This window comes from Pelmatolapia mariae, linkage group LG2 (genome assembly GCF_036321145.2).
Source record: "Pelmatolapia mariae isolate MD_Pm_ZW linkage group LG2, Pm_UMD_F_2, whole genome shotgun sequence".
In the NCBI taxonomy this organism is placed as follows: domain Eukaryota; kingdom Metazoa; phylum Chordata; class Actinopteri; order Cichliformes; family Cichlidae; genus Pelmatolapia; species Pelmatolapia mariae.
This window is the reverse complement of record NC_086228.1, coordinates 34,851,924-34,871,214: the sequence shown is the minus strand read 5'-3', so window position 1 is coordinate 34,871,214 and position 19,291 is coordinate 34,851,924. Positions and strand designations below refer to the sequence as shown.

General features: G+C 42.2%; 1 protein-coding gene across 2 annotated transcripts in view; it reads left to right on the top strand.

Annotated features, from left to right (window-relative positions):
• The window catches only part of ppp3cb (protein phosphatase 3, catalytic subunit, beta isozyme), a 35,717-nt gene extending 18,562 nt beyond the window's left edge, over positions 1 to 17,155 (top strand). For both annotated transcript variants that reach the window (XM_063499511.1, XM_063499519.1), the window contains exons 4-14: positions 122 to 233; positions 3,902 to 4,047; positions 5,669 to 5,808; positions 6,974 to 7,051; positions 8,495 to 8,589; positions 8,764 to 8,889; positions 10,207 to 10,284; positions 10,386 to 10,470; positions 10,750 to 10,847; positions 11,960 to 12,007; positions 14,655 to 17,155. In XM_063499511.1, the coding sequence (XP_063355581.1) occupies positions 122 to 233; positions 3,902 to 4,047; positions 5,669 to 5,808; positions 6,974 to 7,051; positions 8,495 to 8,589; positions 8,764 to 8,889; positions 10,207 to 10,284; positions 10,386 to 10,470; positions 10,750 to 10,847; positions 11,960 to 12,007; positions 14,655 to 14,833 (1,185 nt within the window). In that variant the 3' untranslated portion in view covers positions 14,834 to 17,155. The remainder of the gene's footprint in view (positions 1 to 121; positions 234 to 3,901; positions 4,048 to 5,668; positions 5,809 to 6,973; positions 7,052 to 8,494; positions 8,590 to 8,763; positions 8,890 to 10,206; positions 10,285 to 10,385; positions 10,471 to 10,749; positions 10,848 to 11,959; positions 12,008 to 14,654) is intronic.
• Positions 17,156 to 19,291: the final 2,136 nt, after the last annotated feature.

Genomic DNA, 19,291 nt, shown 5'->3' with positions numbered 1-19,291 from the left:
TATGGCCTGCGATGTAAAATGAATTTGACATCTGCACTCTTTGAAAATCGAAATGCTGTTGCAGTTGTGTACCTGCTGAACTCAATTTCTCATGTTTTCTCTTCTTTTGGTGAATATTTAGTGTGTGTTGTACCTGTGGTCACTGAAAATCCTCTACCCAAAGACGCTCTTTCTTCTCCGGGGGAACCATGAATGTAGACATCTGACAGAATATTTCACCTTCAAACAAGAATGTGAGTTGACGTTTTGTTACACGGCCCATTTTTCTTTTATTTCAGCATTGGTTCTTCCACTCCTTTCACCCTCCGATGTTAAGCAGTGCTTATTTAGGTTTGATTATTAGTGGTTTGAACAGATCTCGTAAATCTCAGCTGACTGGAGAACATATTTTCAGTTTGGTTACAAACTTGGCGAAAAAGTTAGCATGCTAACTGGTTCAGGATCATACATTTACAACTTATACTGCTCAGTTTACAGCTAAGAGTTTATTTGTGCTTGAATAACACCTAAACATGGTTTAGTAATCAGTAATTAGTCAGTATTTCCTATAGCAGGTATCATGTTTTGTTTTATTTTCAAAGCCAGGCGTTATTAGCTAATGGTAGCTAGCTAGCTTAGTTACCAAGGTGCAGCTAAAGATAGCGCAGAGATATATACCTGCTAATTATATAACATATTAATATAATACAACAATACCACTTTCTAAACTCATCTCGGAGTTGATGGAAAGAATACTAATAAAAATAACACAAAACATGCCACGACTTTTTTTTTCTGTCAAACAAGCTAATATAAAGAAAGCCAACACCTTTTCAATTACACAATTTAGCTGAACTAACACCTATAACAGGCAGTTAATGGCTGTCTTCCTACATAATTAGCTTTAGGGAGCAGTTTTTTGCAGCAGGCTGTAAATGTTTTTAACATGTATCTGCAGTTTTGCACGTCCAGGTTGTCTTAAGTTTACAACCCTAAATGTAGCTTCCAGGATTGCTATTGTAGGTGAAAAGCTGATTAGCCCTTACACGTTATACACGACTGCTGAGAGAATGACACCATGTAACACGCGTGCAAATCGTGTTGAGCTGTGCTGTGCTTTAGGTGGCGAAGCTCTGATTGGATCCGCTTTATTCCATTACCTGATAGTTTCACCTATGGAGTTAAATATTTTCTGCTGGATCTCTTCTCATCCTCCCCCTCACCATCCTTACTTTTCTGCCACTGGCATGTTGTGTCCTCCCTCTCTTTTCTGTCCCTCCATCCTTTTGCTCTCTCCCCCAGTGTCTCCCTCCGTCTCTCTGACTCCTCCGTCAGCGAGCTTCAGCCTCCTGTCCGAGAGTGGGTGATTAGCAGCAAATTAATTTGGCCCTTAATGATTGGCTCAGGGACTTACTCCTCTGTGTCTGATTGGCCAAGGGACGAGGAAGCTAATTTCCCTTGGTGCTCATGGCGAATAGTGGTCGCCCTCAATTACCATCTGCTATGTGTGTGTGTGTGTGTGTGTGTGTGTGTGTGCAGCACGAGAGCATGTACTGTGACTGCATGCGTGTGCAAGTGTCTTCATAAATGTTTGAGAGTGTGGAAGGAACTGACAACTGGTGGACTGGCAATAATGAGCTCTTGCTCTACACAAGGCAGATGGAGAGGTTGACAAACACACTCCTCGCTGTCACACACACACACACACATTGAGGCTGGCTACTGTACGCTTGTACTCCACAAGGCTGGCTTTGATTTGTGTACGTGTCGTTTCATGTCCTCAACACTCTACCTTCTCTCTTCCCCAGTCATCTCCTCTCCTTCCTTCTTATAACCTCTCCTCCTTCTCCTGTCTCCTCCCATCAGTCTTTCTCCTTCTCTCTTTAACGTTTTCTTTTCTCACCTCCCTCCTCCTCTGCTGTCTAAAAACCACCCTTTTCTTCTTCTTCTTCTTCTTCTTTTCCCTCCTCCAATCTCCTTTCAGCTATTTTTAATCCCGCGGTTTTGATTTTATGTCAGATGCATTGTTACGCCCATGTGTGAAATGTACTTTAAAAGATGCCGTGTCTTGGATGTCGTTATTGATATTCCTGCCAATTCAAAGGAGTTTTTAATACACGCAGACACACATAAAAAAAAGAAGAAAAAAAGTGACATGTCTATGCTGCTTTGTGTTTATATTTGGGTCATTATTTAAAATGCTGTAATAGTGAGATTTGTGTTTTTTGTTTTTTTTTCTGGTATCTCTGAAGTGGCATTTCTAAAACAAAATCCAACATCATCAGAGAGGAGAAAAACAGGTCATATGGGAGTGCTGGAGAAGAGCTGGCCCTATAAATTATTAACGCGTTGTGTGAAAATCCTGCACGTTAGTGCCCTTGCACCCAAGTGAACCAAATGACGTGGTAACGCTTTACGGGAAGGGTATTATCGTGAATTCATTCGTGATTTCATGCACGAAAAAGCGTCACTAATACGTGAAAAAAACCCATGACTCATCAGGAAAGTGCATGAATTAACAGTATCTCATGCATGCCTTAATGCATGAACAATACATTAATTAATACAACACCTAAGGTATTTCAGTCATCTTGATTCATGAGTTATTAACTGTGTGCACCGGCAGGCTTAAAAAGAAAACACTGAGCAGAGGCAGTGAGTGTGTGTTCACTGTCTCTGCTCAAATGTTCTAATCGTGGTTGACTAAGCAAAACGTCTTTATGACTTCGTCATGTTTGAGGGGCCTAAGGTAAAGTGGTGAGCTGGGTATTGCTTTATTAACATTGATGAATAACAAATGAAAGTTGAAGGAGATTTGTGAGCGGGAGACAATGATAAAAGATGGTTAAAGCCACTTTTATGTCACCCATTGTACACACTTTTTTTGAAGGTTAAGTTTAGGTCTGTCGTTGGTCATCTTTTCTTTTGGTGTGACCATATTTAGGTGAGAGGATGGAGCGCCAAATTATCAGTTCAGTTAGCAGCCTTGGTTAGCAAGCTGCATCCAGACACCATAGGTGCAGACATCTGGTTATCAGTGCTAAGTAACATACTTTTCCAACATGCTTGATTTTTTTTATGTATTAGGCTGTAAACATTTATTTCTGCTCTAAATAGTTTTTTCTGTCTGGACTAAGTTATGGAGCCAAACTCAAGTGGCCATTAGAGGAACAGGTTTCCAAGTGGAAAGAGTTTAACGCTTAGAAAAGAAAAAAGAACAGGCATCTTTATTTACAGTTGTTTTTTTTAATCTTTTATCATGTAAAACAAAAGCAACACGAGCAAAAAAGTGATGTTTTAAGAACAAAAAGTGCAGCTGCGAGCTCATTTTACTCACTGTTGGTTTTTGATACCTAATTTAATGAATAATCTGCCTCTTTAGTTTCTCTTCTCTCATTTTTAATATCATTAATAATCACTATTTAGGGGTTAAAAAGGACCAGGTCACCATTTATTTATTGAACATTAGGTCGTGAAGACGTCATGATTAAATAATTATTCTTAAAAATAATCAGAAATGGTCAGAATAGACATTCACTACCATTACTGCTTTTTTTTGTTATTAATTTATTGTTCTTTCTTTAAGGCACGCACACTGCAGTGTCATTCTTGGTCTGTTACACACAAACACAATTAAAGCTATTTACTGCACAAAGTCATGTATGATTTCATATATATGTACCATTACCACAGCGTGTTAGCAATCGTGTTTTTTGACTGATTCTGTCTGAAGCCTTCAGATTACTGACTTCTGTCCATGTAAAGGCCGTATGCCTGTTTGCTCTCCGTGCATCAGTCTCCCAGTGACAGGGACCGACTGTGCATTTGTAGCAATGGTGGCTATTCAAAGCATGTCAAAACACACTCAGGCGCTTCCTTTGTTTCAAGTCTTGAAATGTCTGTCTACTCCTCCAACCTGCAGGTAAGATCAAGTACTCAGAGCAGGTGTATGACTCCTGCATGGAGGCGTTTGATTGCCTGCCTCTGGCAGCCCTGATGAACCAGCAGTTCCTATGTGTGCATGGGGGGCTTTCACCAGAGATTCACACGCTGGATGACATCAAGAAGGTAAAATCAAAGACACACGAGCAGTTTTGAGTTATCACTGCTGTGATAACAAAGCAATGATAACTTTTTTGACAAAAAGTGGTGTCTAATGACATTTTTTGTAGCTATAGGGTGAATGTTGTGTCTGTGTACAGTAATTTTTTCACCTTATTTTACAGAAATTTCAATTTGTTTTTATTTCTAAGTATTTGATAAGCAACACTGACCATTGTGTAATGAAGCATCAATCAGCTCTTAAAAAATAATGGTTAACTGTCTTTGAGAAGTACTAACAATTCCTACATGTAGAAAAATCGCTGAAAATGTAGTGAAGAACTGAATCTGAATTCATTTTAAACCTTTTCCTGTTTAATCATTATGTAGTAATGCATAAAATGTATATAAAGTGATAAAACAGCCTTTTAAAAAACATTTGTAATAACTAAATTACAGAGCTAAAACCTACCAATCAGAGTGAGAAAGTCTGGTTTGACAGTGTAGAAGGTGTCATATAGAAAAGGCGCTACAACTAGCTTAAAGAAGCCAAAGCTAACTTCACGTATTGTTTACTAAAGGCCTACACAGAGCAAACGAAACAACGAAAAATAGCAAAAATATCAGTTTTGGTCATACCCTTTGTTATTCTGCATAACTAAATGAATTAGTTGTTGAATCAAATCACAGTGGAGAGAAGAATCTAGACCTTGTAAACCTAGCTTAGCAGTAGCTACAGCTTTGCCTTCAATTTAGGTGACAGGGTGTAGCTAAGTCAGGTGTTTAATGAATACGTTATTTGTTCTTTTCTTTTCCTACTTACACAAAACAGTGATACATTATATTTGTTGTAACTAGGAAGTATAAATAATGATAGTAAGGAGATTTGGCCTAGAAAGCCACAGGAACACATTTATTTTGTGGACGATGCATTTAACCCTTGCATCTGCATTCCCAAAGACATGGTGTCACTTTATATTCAGCATCCTGGTATATATGTAAGTTCTGTTATAGAGAGTAATCAGCCTGCAAATGCACAAAAAGAAGAGAGCTCAGCCTTCGTAACTGTCCACAGTTTGTTATTCATTCTCAGTTTCACCGTTTCTCCAGTTCCTGCTCTTTGCCTGTGCAGGATAAGGAATACAAGAGCAAGGAAAATTAATCATGCATGCAACATGAGATCGACCTATGTGCAGCACTCAGGCACATTCATTCAGCAGTCATAAACACACACCAACTTTTATTTCAGCTTTTTAGCCTGCTCCGAGTGTGTTCATTAGAAACCATAAAATAACCCCTGTGTGTATACAGTTCACTGAGCTCCAGAGCACAAAGGCACACACATGAACACAGAGACGCGAGAACACACACTTCCTCATCTAATGGCAGTGTTTCCATGGTGAATCTGCTGGTGTGACATCTTCTCCCTCCTGTGTGGTGAGGGTTGCCATGGAGATGCTCTGCTCTGACAGTATGTGTTTGTGTGTGTATGCTATGTGTTTGCTTTTCTTTCTCCCCTGATTTATCCTATATGTGTTGGAGCGTTGTTTACATGACTGAAAATGTCTTTCATGTAGAAAATCTCTGTTTCTGTAAGCTCACATTTCTATACTTCTGTGTGTGTGCGTGTTTTTTTTGTGCGTCCTAGTTGGACCGGTTCAAGGAGCCTCCGGCGTTTGGGCCCATGTGCGACCTGTTGTGGGCCGACCCCCTGGAAGACTTTGGCAATGAAAAGACCCAGGAGTACTTTGGCCACAACACGGTCAGAGGGTGCTCCTATTTCTACAGGTACAGGAGGGCAGAATTACTCCTCAAGGTGTTGTGACCAGCAAAAAAAAACATTATATAAGAGCCCTGACATTTTATTTTTGAATGGGAATGAATATAGTCTGGCAGCCTTGCAGCAGCAGATCCCTGTGCTTATGAAGCTCAAAGGCAGAGCTAAGAGCTGACCTGGCACTCCAACAAGCCAGTGTGGATGTAATATTCTGGGATGACGGTTCAGGGCAGAGACAGTACTCTTTAAAATCACCACCTGAAAGAGAAAGAAGTTCTCACACATGTCCCTGACTCTGGGTTTTTTCTGGGATAGGTCGATGTCTCTTTTTAAATGATCTGAGCGCCCTGTCGCTACCGTGCATGAGCGACGTGTGATGCTCACCTACAAATTAGAAATCTAATAAGTTTCAGGTCGACTTCAAGCTGCAGGTTTGGGATGTTGTTCCCAAGCAGAGAGAACGGGAGAGACGCCTCGTGTGCACGTTTACACCACATCCGAGATCCACTAACGGTCGCTGGGATTTGTAGAAAATCTTGGCTACTTTACACACACAAACGCACACCAAACACGCAGCACACACAGTTCCGCTTCAGCATGAAACGATATCCCACAATCCCCAGGGAGACTGCACGGTTCTGTTGCTATGACGACTGGCTACTCCTGCCAGATATGGAGTGATATTAAGATACAGTGAGAGAACGAGGGAGAGTAACATAGGAGGAGGGTGGCAGGGGGAAAAAGATGAGAAAGTAAGAATGGGGGGCATGTACAGACGAGGGGGGAGACGGTGTTTAGAAATGGGTGTTGTGACATGTTCTCTGTGGCAAACACGCCGATTTTCTATGTTTAGGAGACACAGCATCAATCAGCCAACTAGTGTACACTCAGCCCACCTCAGCACAGAGGCAGCCGTAAGCCTGGCTCAGGCCTGTCACTCCTCACTGATGCCCCCTGCTGGTCTCAGTCAGACACTACCTTAGAAAACAAAAGCCTACTCATCACCCACTGCCAGACTTTAAATATCTGTTTTGTGGTTTACAGCAGCCTTGACATATGACTTGTTTGTTATGTAAAGTGTGTTTTACTGCATCGCTTTGAATAATTCTTCCCCTTCATGTTTCTTCCTTTGCCCTCACTTACTCTCACTTGTTGTCCCTCTCTCTCTGTCTCCAGTTATCCAGCAGTGTGCGAGTTCTTACAGACCAACAACTTGCTGTCAATCATCAGAGCGCACGAAGCACAGGATGCCGGGTGAGCTGACTGGCTGCTGCGGCTCAGTCCTTTCTCTCAGCTTAAATGGGCGCACCATTTCATTTAATGGCTTACCCTGACATTTCATGTTCTGAGCTGTTATTTTTCATTGTCGGGGAATTGGCACATTGCAGGAAAAGAGGCCACACAATTTTCACCCTGAAACTGTGTGATTAGCATTGTTAGGAGTTGGTCTGACTGAGTGCACCAACAGCCGGTGCAAGATTCAACCCTAACTAACTCAGCACAGGAAGTCAAAGAGGCTGCGTACACTTTGCACTAAAAGTTTGAATAAAATAGTGAAGGGGAAAAAAATTGTGACCCAAAAATGCATTCCTGGCATCTATTATCTCACTGAAAATCCTCTAGCTGTAATGCAGCAATTAAGGCAGCGCTGTGTTCTGTGTGTGTGCTGTTTGGTGAACCCATTAACAGCATTTGGTCTGTCATGCAGACGAGTAGTCTGGGTAATCATGCAGAGGTCTTAATGCACTTGTTATAGGATGGCCAAAAAACAAGCTATTTCAGTCGCCAGGCTTCTGCACCTGTGCAGAGTAGCTAATGTGGAGATAAAACATGCATTCATGGTCAAAAAAACAAAAAAGACACTGTTCAATGAAGTAAGCAGCAGCAGTGTGGAGACAAAATGAAGCAGCTTTCACCTGAGAACTTACAAAAGACATTGTACTCACTGCTGTCTCTATGAATTCTTTGATTGAATTCTTGAAGCCCTTGATTTGTGAATGTGCCGTTGGTGCATTATATTCTCCAACAATAGCGACAGCACAAAGAGAATAACGGCCAGCTCACTCAAAAAAAAAATCTAAGCTAGCTGCTACAGGAGCTGCCCTAAATGGTGATTTTGTCTGGGAAAAATTGGTTTCTCTTCACTGAAGTTTAATGAGCAGTGAGAATCTAAAGCTGTAGCTCGATGGATTTACAGGAGCACACTTTCCTGTCAATATTACCTGATGAAATGTGTGTTGTTTATAGCGGCCTGACAATGAAAAAGGATTTTTTTTCCCCTAAACCACACAAATCCTAAACAAAGGGGGGGGGATCAAAACAGACGTTGGTCTAGGAATATTATCATTAAATTCACACAGAACGTGAACCACGCTCTCCTGGGTGAAAGTGTTTGACCCACTCAGCCACCACAACCCAGAACAGTAAAGTTTTGTTTTGATCACTTTCATATCTATGTAGGCTTCCGATGCCCAGTAGCTTTTTCTGTTTTTTTACTTGTCATTTTCCTCTGCTATGCAAGGCAATCTGCTCTATTTCTGTTCTGTTAGTTTAAAAGAGTGTGGCTGTCTCACCTCCAACCATCCCCTGGCTGCTTTAGAAGACCTGCAAAGCAAATCCTTGGTTTTTTCATCCACAGCGTGGTGTCCTATTTGAGTGGCTGTAACGTGGGCGGCTTGTTTGTCTCTCTTTCCTCAGGTACCGTATGTACAGGAAGAGTCAGACTACAGGTTTCCCCTCGCTCATCACCATCTTCTCTGCTCCAAACTACCTGGATGTCTACAACAACAAAGGTCTGACTGACGTGTGTTATCCAATTATTGTAGAGCAAACTGTTTGTGTTGTAAGACTTCTCAGGAAAATCTTTACATGTACGGATGGATGGAAACATTGTTACCTCCTAGAGGAGCAAGCTTTCAAAGGGTTAATATCTGCTTCTGTGTGTGTGTGTGTGTGTGTGTGTGTAGCTGCGGTGCTGAAGTATGAGAACAATGTGATGAACATCCGTCAGTTCAACTGCTCCCCTCACCCCTACTGGTTGCCCAACTTCATGGACGTCTTTACATGGTCGCTGCCCTTTGTTGGAGAAAAAGGTACCCCCCCCCCCCCCCCCCCCACACACACACATTACATTACAAATACCATGGAAGAGGATGTTGAAGAGGAAGTGCAAAATCTTCCTCTTCCATGTGAAGATAATTTAGAAACCATTTAATTTTGAAAGTGAAAGTAAACCTTCAGTTGAACTTCTCCAGTGAGAGAGCTCCTCTGCTCAGCTACTAACAGAGTTTGCACAGTATGCATGCCTAGTTTGGGATCCTGGTCCTTGCTGGTGTCTACTGGTCAATAGGGGAATTGACTGGATGTCTGTGGGATTCTGAGACAGAAGGAGAAAGTCTCTGAAGAGCATTCATGTATTCTCAAGGATCACCAGATTTGATGACTCGTTTGACCTGTTTGAAGGCAGGGACAACCCGCAGTGGGTGGACTGGCTTCCTCTATCTGCCCAGTGTAACTGTGGGCGAATGGCTTGTGAGGTTTAGAGGCTGCTGGCCTTTCAGGCAGAATATGGCTTCAAAACCAGCAAAGTGTGCCATCAGAATCTGGGCTTTATTTTATGGAACGTGTAAATGTATACAGAGCAGCTGGGAGGAGGAGCTGCTGAAAGAAACCAGGGGACACGAGTGGTGCTAGATATGTCATACAACCTGAGACAGTAGCACCTCAAAACAAGGCCGACGATGGCTGGAACACATATTAATGTCAGTGAACAGGACGTCTCAGTTCATTTTTTTTACCAAGATAAGCTTCAGTATAGCGGATTTTTAGCATCAATTACAACCTTGTGACAAAAAACAGTTGTGTTGTTTATTCTGGTTGGAATCAATAAACATATATGTTTTCTCTGCAGTTTGAAATTAAGCTGAAGACAATATATGTTAATGGTTTTGGGTCAAACTGACCTGAGGGATACCAGTTTGATAAGTGATTAATAAAATGGATCGCTGATGTACAGTAACAGAGTGTGATTCTTGATATCTTCATCTTTGTCCAGTCACAGCCCTCTAACGTCTTCACAGCCGGACATAGTTCAGCTCCGTCCTACTTACATAAAAAGATTTGTCACATTTTTTCCCAGAAAACATTTTTTATTTTTCACAGTAGACACTGAAACATGTCGTATCAAAGAGGTAACGATCACACCGATGATGGCTCATGTTCCATTAAGGGATCGCGGAGAGCTGGTGTGAAGGTCTGCTGTCACATAGGTCGATAATTTACCGCTATTCATTGAAGGACACGATAATTACCCTGTCGTTAACATTTTGACTAGGACCTAAACTGCGTGCACCAGTTGGCAGTTTTGTTGTCCTTTTATAGAAGCATATCTGTGTCTGTTTGCCCTGCAGTGACTGAGATGCTGGTCAACGTTCTGAGCATCTGCTCTGACGACGAACTCATGAACGATGGAGAGGAGATCTACGACGGTAAGAAGCCGCCAGCATTGATTTTTTTAAGGGTAGCTAGCATTCTTTTTTTTCTTCTATGTGTCATCTTTCAATAACGTTTCTGCTCCACTCACTTCTAGCCAGTGCAGCGGCAGCGAGGAAAGAGGTGATCAAAAACAAGATCCGAGCCATCGGGAAGATGGCCAAAATGTTCTCCGTTCTAAGGTGGGTCAAGTTGCAGTTAAACACGCGTGCGTGCTTGCCTGCACATGCTCGGTTTCCCGTAACTTCTGCAGAAGCTGGCAGTCATCAGATCCTCACTTTTTAAAAGTAATTTTTCTAAAATCTGTCTTTTAAACCACAAGTGTGTTTTTTTGCATGTTTGCAGGTGTGCAGTGTGTGAGGAAGTGTGTAATTCTTTCTCTTTATCACCTGCTCTCTTCTTTTACCCACACACATCTGTCACACACACACACACACACACACACTGTCTCTGTTTCTCAGGGAGGAGAGTGAGAACGTCTTGACCCTGAAGGGACTGACCCCGACAGGCATGCTGCCCAGTGGCGTTCTCTCTGGGGGCAAACAGACCCTGCAGAGCGGTGAGCGTTTCATTCACTCACACACACATAAGCACACACACACAGTCACATGCACACAAACTTAACCCTGCACTCATATTCAGAAACACAATGCCACACAGACAGTTATCTGCCACACAGACAGATAACTGTCTGTGTGGCAGTATCTGCTTTGGAGCATCCTCCGGTTCCTCCATGCCCTCTCTCCTCTTCTCCTCCTCCTCCTCCAGCTGTTTTTCTCCTCTCATCCTTCTGCCTCACTGACTCACTCACTCTCTCCACCTCACCTCGCCAGCGCTGAAGGATACTAACAGCCCACCGGTTGCCTGTGTGTGCGAGTGTCAGAGAGAGTGTACGAGCGAGAGGCTGAGAACCTGAGAATGACACCAAAATACAGGGCGTATGCATGTGTGTGTGTGTGTGTGTGAACTAACAGCAGCTAATGCTAACACCAGGTGCCCTCTGAACCTGCTGTGGTCTCAGTGCTGCTCTGAGGGCTTTGCTTGTTTAAAGCCTGAAACATGCCCCTTAGAAGGGGGTGTCTGGTAGTTGGGATATTTAATTAATGCTAATATTGAAATCATATGGATGTTATACATGATATTGATGATACAGAGTCTCTCACTTGTGTATATTTATCATGATGACATCTCCACAGAGCTCTAACGTGAATTTGGCCAACAGAATAGCATGGAGGAAATTTCACATGTTCAGCTAAACAGATATTGGTCCAAGCTGGCCGTCAAAAACTGCAATCTTGCACTTCTGCCTTAGTTCATGGTGCTCGTCATAAATCACATAATACCTGTCTGATCTCCCAGGCCAGCGTGAGGTCTCGTTTTATGTTTTATGACTTCCTGTTTGATTTTTGGATCACCCAAAGTTCTGCCTACACTGTTTTCCAACCAGAGATTGTTTGACAACATTTAGCTCAGCCTGTCGGAGCCTCCTCAGCAAGCGCTGCTCACCCATACGGCAAAGATGTTTACGCATATCTGCACAGAGCATGTTTCAGCCTTCACTTCGTTTTCCTTCTCCTCCTCCTTTCTTTGTACTCCATCTTTCTCTCGGACTCTGTCATCTCCTCTCTCTTCCTGTCCTCCTTTCTTTCTCTTCTTTTGCCCATCCTTCAGCTACCATTGAGGCCATTGAAGCTATCGAGACAGTTAAGGACGCCGAAGGTAAAATCCCACTCATTTCACTGTGTGTGGGCGCGTGTGTTATATGTGTGTGTGTGCGCGTACGGACGTGTGTGCAGCATGGCTGCGCTCTCAGCCGCCCATGCTCATAAGGTCATAGATATTTCCTTAGACACGATGCACTCAGCTCTTCTAACTGCATCAGCGCCCTCAACAAAGCTGCTGCATGCTGGAGCCACCACATTAAAGCACACAACATGCATAAACCTTTCTTTTTCATCCTCTTGGGAAACAGGAAACACATACAGCCATATATTTGCATTCTGTTCAGATGAAACACGCAGAGAATATTTTCTCCACACACACACATTTACAAGAAGAGCGGGAATGTGGGCGGGAGAGGATGTTGCAATGGAGGGCAGGGTCACCCAGACCTCCTCACGGACTGCAGTGTGTTAGTGTTTTTCTATAGTTTCCATAGATGCCGTAGTTCTGTAGAAGATGAGCATGCAATCAATCTGTTTCTCAACAACCTACAGCAGAACTCGGGCCAGATCAAAATTTGCAACATTTGCAATTTGCTGAAGAAACATTTACACCGATCTGCCACAAAACTCGTCTTTTTACTTAGCTTTCAGCCTCCTTCAGCGTATTCACGTGACCTAGATTCAGAATAAAAGTCTTTGCACCAAAAGATGGTGTGTGCTGAAGAAGGCAAGCTAGTGTGGCTGAAACCTCTGCAAAAAGTTGGGTTTGGGATTATACAGATGCAGTTTCACACTCAAAACCTTTGCAAAGAAAAAAAGATTAATTTGGCATATGGATGCATTACATTCAGAGGCGGCTGACAGGTCTGCCAGGTTCTTTTGAGCTCACGAACAGATTGTGGTCATGGATTGTGTCTTTTGTGTATCATGCCCGGCGTGCACAGGCCCAGTACTCGGCACGCTTCAGTTACCCATACTATTTTGTGTTTGTACCTTTAGTGCTGTCTTTGGCTTACCTGAAGTACAGACCATAATTTGTTTACCCAAATGAATTATGGGTATCGTCTGTGCTGTAGTTTACTGTCATGTTATATATGATTTGTAGTTGGGTGTTAGACATGTGCTTTGTAGTACAGTGGCATCTGTGAGCAGCTGCATGTGTGACAGTTGTCGTTGTGCCGTTGTTGAAGAGTTGGCGTCGGCCTCTCCAGACAGTCCTCCTTATTGGTACAGGAGCATCTGCTGGAACAGAGGTTTACCTGGTTTGGGGGGACAGCTACTACAAAGAATCAACCTTAATGCTGGTCGATGTTTTGCCTAATTTAAAGACACACCGTTTAAAGACAACTGAAATAAAGCCAAGTCTACAGCCATGCTAGCTCTGTGAAATGCTTCCGATAGCATGCTAACAGGTTTACGAATGACAGAAGGAACACGCTGCTGAATTAATACGTTTAACTGAAGTCCAGATATGCGTGAATGACTGACTCTTCAGTGCGACTGAACAGACTGCGATAATTTGGATCTGGTGTACTGCTAATGTGTTTGTGTGCTTTGCTAACATTTAACAATTAGCAGTAAATACAAAGCTAACGCTACGCAAGCATGAGCAAACATCTGACAAATAATAATAATATTAATAATAGTAATGGTGACTAACTCAAACATAAAACCCATTTAACAGATTTATCAGAGAACACACATAATAAATGTCATTTCCTCATTTGCACCTTTAAAGCATTAGTGTCGGTTTGTATGAAGTTGCAACTTGGATGAAATAAAAACAAAAAGCAGATGCGCATGCTTTTGTTTCATAATGACTCTAAACACTGCTGACTCACCTGTACTACTTCCCATAAAACCGCCATCTGATAATATCTTGCTGCTCTCTGGAAACCAACTGGTTTCACTTTTTTTTTCTGTGTAAAGTTTTCTTGAAAAGCACTATAAAAATCCTTTTGCATGGAGGTGCAATCAGCTCTATCTAACTCTCAGCAAATAAATATTCTTCCCAAAATGTTGAAGCACTTCCTGAAACATTTGTCAAGTCCAAAGCGGAGTAAAGAAAATCCTGGCGGTCACTATGACCTGGCTAAAATTGGTGGAGTGCTTCTTTAAGATATCAATGCAAGGTTAAAGCTGCCCCCTTAGTCACAAACAAGGAGTACCCCCAAAGCCAAAAGGGAGGAACATGAGGGAAATGGAAAAATGTGACTCATGACTACATGTCTTTACCTGTAAATTCTGTGAGCTCCTTCTGTATATGATGGTTTGAATGAACAGCTAACTGTCAGAAACTTGTCCCGAGGGGAAAAGATATCTTAAGGTCTTACGAAAGACCGATTGTGCTCATATTGTTTTTCTCATAACATCTTACCAACCACTTTACTCACACTGCTAATCTAAGGTCAATGTCCAGATAGACACCGGTTCATGGGTGTCATAACATCTTTGTAGATATGAATATACGATATGATTTTGTTTATCCAAACCCCAGCTGACCTTCAGCTGAAGAGATTTAGATCAAAATGATCTAAATGTGGTTACTGGAGAAACTGAGAAAAGATTTACTTCCCAGGCCACACTCATGCTCCTTATCGGGGGGTTTGGATACACAAGATTTTGTGCAATACTGTGTCGACTTTTAACTGTGCATGTATGTGTGCTTCTGCCTTGGTGTGTGTATGCGTGTGTCTCTGCAGCCATTCGAGGGTTCTCTCCGCAGCATCGGATCAGCAGTTTTGAGGAGGCCAAAGGTCTGGATCGGATCAATGAGAGGATGCCGCCGCGTCGCGATGCCGTCAACAGCGTGGGCCTGTCGATGGGCCGCATGAACATGGGAGAGCCCAATGGGACCGACAGCAACAGCAATCTACAGTGATGGACGTACATGCCCACGTGCCCAGACACACACACCTACAGTTACCACACTGACCTGGTCCCATATTTCATATTATGTGTACATAGGCATATATACAGACAAGAAAAATGCATCACACACACACACACACACAATATTTCCTTTACTAAATAGGTACAGACAACATAAAACCCAATGCAATTACATACACACATCCTGCCCCTTTTCCCGCCGCCATCAGCTGTTATTTAAAGGCATGAGCGTACCTGGACTTTACCACCAAAGGCTCAATCTCTTCACTGAACTGATTGGCCCCATTTAGAGAACTACAACTCTCATGTACCTGCACAACCACAGGAAAAGAGTCTCCAAAAATACTCCCCACACAAAGCACGAGGAGCTACTGTTTGCCTTGTACGGAGGGGGGTGGGGGGATCACCAGCGGGCTGACAGTGACAAGTCTGTGAAGGTGTGCTGTTTGTGATGGACGGGGTCAAGTTTAAGGGTTGGTGCAGACGGCAATCGGTGGGGAGGAGGTATTTAAGTGTCATGTATGATTCTTTTTCCTGTTTGCATCCCCAAAACAGGAAGTGGAACCATTACCAATGCTGATTTTCCAAAGTGCGTGCACATGCTTTTAACGTGTCGGTGTCTGTATGGCTGTATTTGGAAAAAAAAATGAAAAAGTGTTTACGTTTGCAAACACGAGCAGAGCCGGGCATCAGGCAACGGCGAGAATATGTTTTTGATGTGCAGTGTGGCGGCTTATCTGCCAGCGAGAGATGTGCGGAGATAATCTCAAGCTGCGGTCTAATCTGAGCCTCGCTATCGTTTCCTCCTTTGGAGGAGAGTCCCATTTTGCTTTTGTAGCACCACACTGCAAGCATACGCCACTTGAAGTCAAGTGGCAGGAAACCCCCCTGCCTACCCATCCACCCAAAAAAGAAACAAAGAAACCCCCTCGTGGCTCCAAATGTGACCCGGGATCATATTTGAAGTGTTTCTCCCCACCTGTTGTGTGTAAATAGAATAAATAAGAGAGGTTTTATTGCACATCTTGATGCGTTTGGTCACAGGGCCTGCAAGATGCAGTGTATGGTAACGTGGGATGCCTAATGTACTGCATGTGAGGGAGACGCAGAGGTGGGGGAGGGGAGTTGAAATGTGAATTCAACACTCTATTCATTCTCTTTCTACATCCTCCTTTCTTCCCGAGTTGCTGTCTGCTAAAAAGACAGCAGTGACTGCCGGGAATCTCCGGCCTAAAAACCAGGAAACGATATTCCACTGAGGAAACACGCTCTTCTGGCGAAGGCAGAAGCCAAGACAACAAGAAGAAGTCCGAAGGGGGAAAAAGGGTCTTTGTAAAGCATTTATATTAAAGCATCAGTGCATGCAGAGTTAAGTTCTTTGATAATAATGTGAAGATTATATTTGTGCTCTGTGTTTCACTATGGTAGGATTTTCTTTTCTTCTTGTTTTTCTGGCTAATATAAATGAACTGAGGTATGATGAACCATTTATTTTGTACATAATGTTAATTTTATTTTTTTTTGTATTCATTTTGCGTTCGATTTCATTGGGGGTTATTTTTGCCGCCTTTTTTTCCCTTCTTTTTTCACGACCTGTGTTTCCGGTTTCTTTCGACGCTGTACAGAATGACGACTCACTTCTATTCAAAGTGTCAAGTCCACGTTCTCTCCTCTCTTCTTTGTCGATGTACAGGAGTTGTTTTTAAATGATAAATATGAATAACGATAAACAAATATTAAACTAGCATCGATGAATGACCATTACTATATACAAAGGCACAGGCATTCAGGCAGCCAAAAGCATGATTGCATGGTTAAAATTTACGCTGTTCAAAGCAAAAAAGCAGCAGACACATTTTAACGGGAGGCGTGTTGCCGTCACAACTTAAAGGAAAAAAGTGTACTCTCTCTCTGATCATAATTCTTGATGATTCCTCTTGTTATTTGATGATATTTATGAGTCTATGATTATTATGATTCTATTTATTATGGACATTATTCTTAATATTAAGCTCTCTCTCTCTCTCTCTCTCTCTCTCTGCTGGTTGCTCTTCATGTTGCGTTGCTCCTTGGTTGATCTTGTGCTTCTCTGGGAGAGGTGAACCCCCCTTGGGAGACCCTGTGCCATAGAAATTGTGCCACGGTTCTGACTTTCTCTGTCTCTTGTTCAATCTCTCTCTCCCTCTCTCTCTTGGTTTCTCTCTCTTTTCTCTCAACTTTCTGTTTTGACTCCCCCGGTCACTAACACTGTAAGCATGCCCCATGGGACGATCCACTTTTTTACTCTTGAATAAAATATGCATGAACCTTTGGTATGGATACAGAGCCTTTATTTCCTTGTTCCTTTGTTTCCTTACCAATTAATCACAGACACAAATTGCAATACAAAGGACTAATTCTGATGTCTGTGAAGGTTCTCAGTCCATCCGTGAGTCATTTGGTACCAGGCCGCGAGAGTTAAGGCTCGGGTGTAAAATTTATGGTTTTCAGAGGGTTTTTTTTATCAGTTTTTAGCGTTAACTCGGTTTCCCTGGGTCTTTTCCCGTGTGTTTTGAATACATCTTCTTTTTTTGGTACCGGTACTGGTTTTATTTTGTTGTATTTATCCGCAACACCTTAAAGGCCGGTCCGTTAAAATATTGTCGGACATAAACCGAAGATGTTTATAAACCGAAGATGTGAAGATGTTTCACCTCTCATCCGAGAAGCTTCTTCAGTTCTAGGGTCAAATGGTGGAGAGTCCCAGATTCAAGCCCTGTGGGAGTGTGAAAACGGGTGTAAATCACAGAACTGAAGAAGCTTCTTGGATGAGAGGTGAAACGTCTTTAAGCAACTTAAAGAAGTCCAGACGCTTTTCTTTCCAAGCTCCTTAGACGACTAACTCTGATCAGAGCTGCATAGACTTAGAGCACCTGTTCTGTGGGAAATGTGAAACATGCCACACAACGGAGATATTTAAAGAGACATTTAAAGTCATGCATGTTTAAGTAGTTAAGATCTGAGCAAAGATCAAGTCTTAACATGATATCAAATATACATTCGTTTAAATAAGACCCCCTTTAAACAAGCACTCAGCGACAGTGGGAAGGAAAAACTCCCTTTTAACAGGAAGAAATCTCCAGCAGAACCAGGCTCAGGGAGGGGCGGGGCCATCTCTTTCAAAAGGTTGGAGGTGATGAGAGGAAGAGAGCCAGACATTAATATTACCTAATGATTAAGAGAGTGGTGCATAAACACATAGAGAGGTTGGTGAAGAAAAAATAGTCAGTGCATCACAGGAAGCCCCAGCAACCTAGGCCTACAGCAACGTAACTAAGGGAGGATTGAGAGTGACCTGATCCAGCCCTAAATATAGGTTTTATCAAAAACAAAGGTATTAAGCCTAATCTTAAAAATTGAGAGGGCGTCTTTCTGTTGAATCCAAACTGGGAGTTGGTTTCACAGAAGAGGGACCTGAAAGCTGAAGGCTCTGCCTCCCATTCTACTTTAAAAAACTCTAGGAACAACAAGTAAGCCTGCAGTCTAAAGTGCTCCACTGGGTGACACAGTACTATGACATCTTTAAGATAAGATGGGGCCTGATTATTCAAGACCTTGTATATGATGAGAAGGAATTTGAATCTAAATTGTACAGGGAGCTGATGAAAAGAAGCTAGAGTGGGAGAAATCTGCTCTCTCTTTCTAGTCCCTGTCAGTACTCTCGCTGCAGCGTTTTGGATCAACTGAAGGCTTTTCAGGGAGTCTTTAGAACATCCTGATAATAATTAATTACAATAGTCCAGCCTAGAAGTAATAAATGCATAAACTAGTTTTTCTGTATCATTCTAAAACAGAATATTTCTAATTTTAGAGACACTGCAAGAAAGCAATCCTGCATATTTGATTAATATGCACATTGAAGGACAGGAAGGTCAAAAAATACCAAGATTCCTCACTGTGTTACTGAAGGTCAGGGTAATGCCATCTATTATGTAAACAGAATTGGTCCTAGCATGGAACCCTGTGGAACGCCATAATAAACTGTAGTGTGAAGAGGGCTCTTCATTTACATGAACAAATTGGATATTAGATACATATCATTGCAGTGCAGTTTCTTTAATTCCTTTAATAAAATATTATGGTCAACAGTTCTAAATGATGCACTGAGGTATAGCACGACAAACACAGATATGAGTCCACTGGCAGAGACCATAAGAATTATCATTTGGGACCTTCAATAAAGATGTTTCTGTACTGTGATGAGTTCGGAAAACTGACTGAAATTCTTCAAATAAACCATTCCTCTGCAGATGATCAGCTAGTTGTTTTACAGCTACCTTTTCAAGAATTGTTGAGATAAAAGGAAGGCTGGAGATTGGCCTATTAACAGTAGCTGACATAGCTGGTTCAAGTGATGGCTTTTCAAAATAATGGTTTAATTACTGCCAACTTAAAGTTCTGACGTACA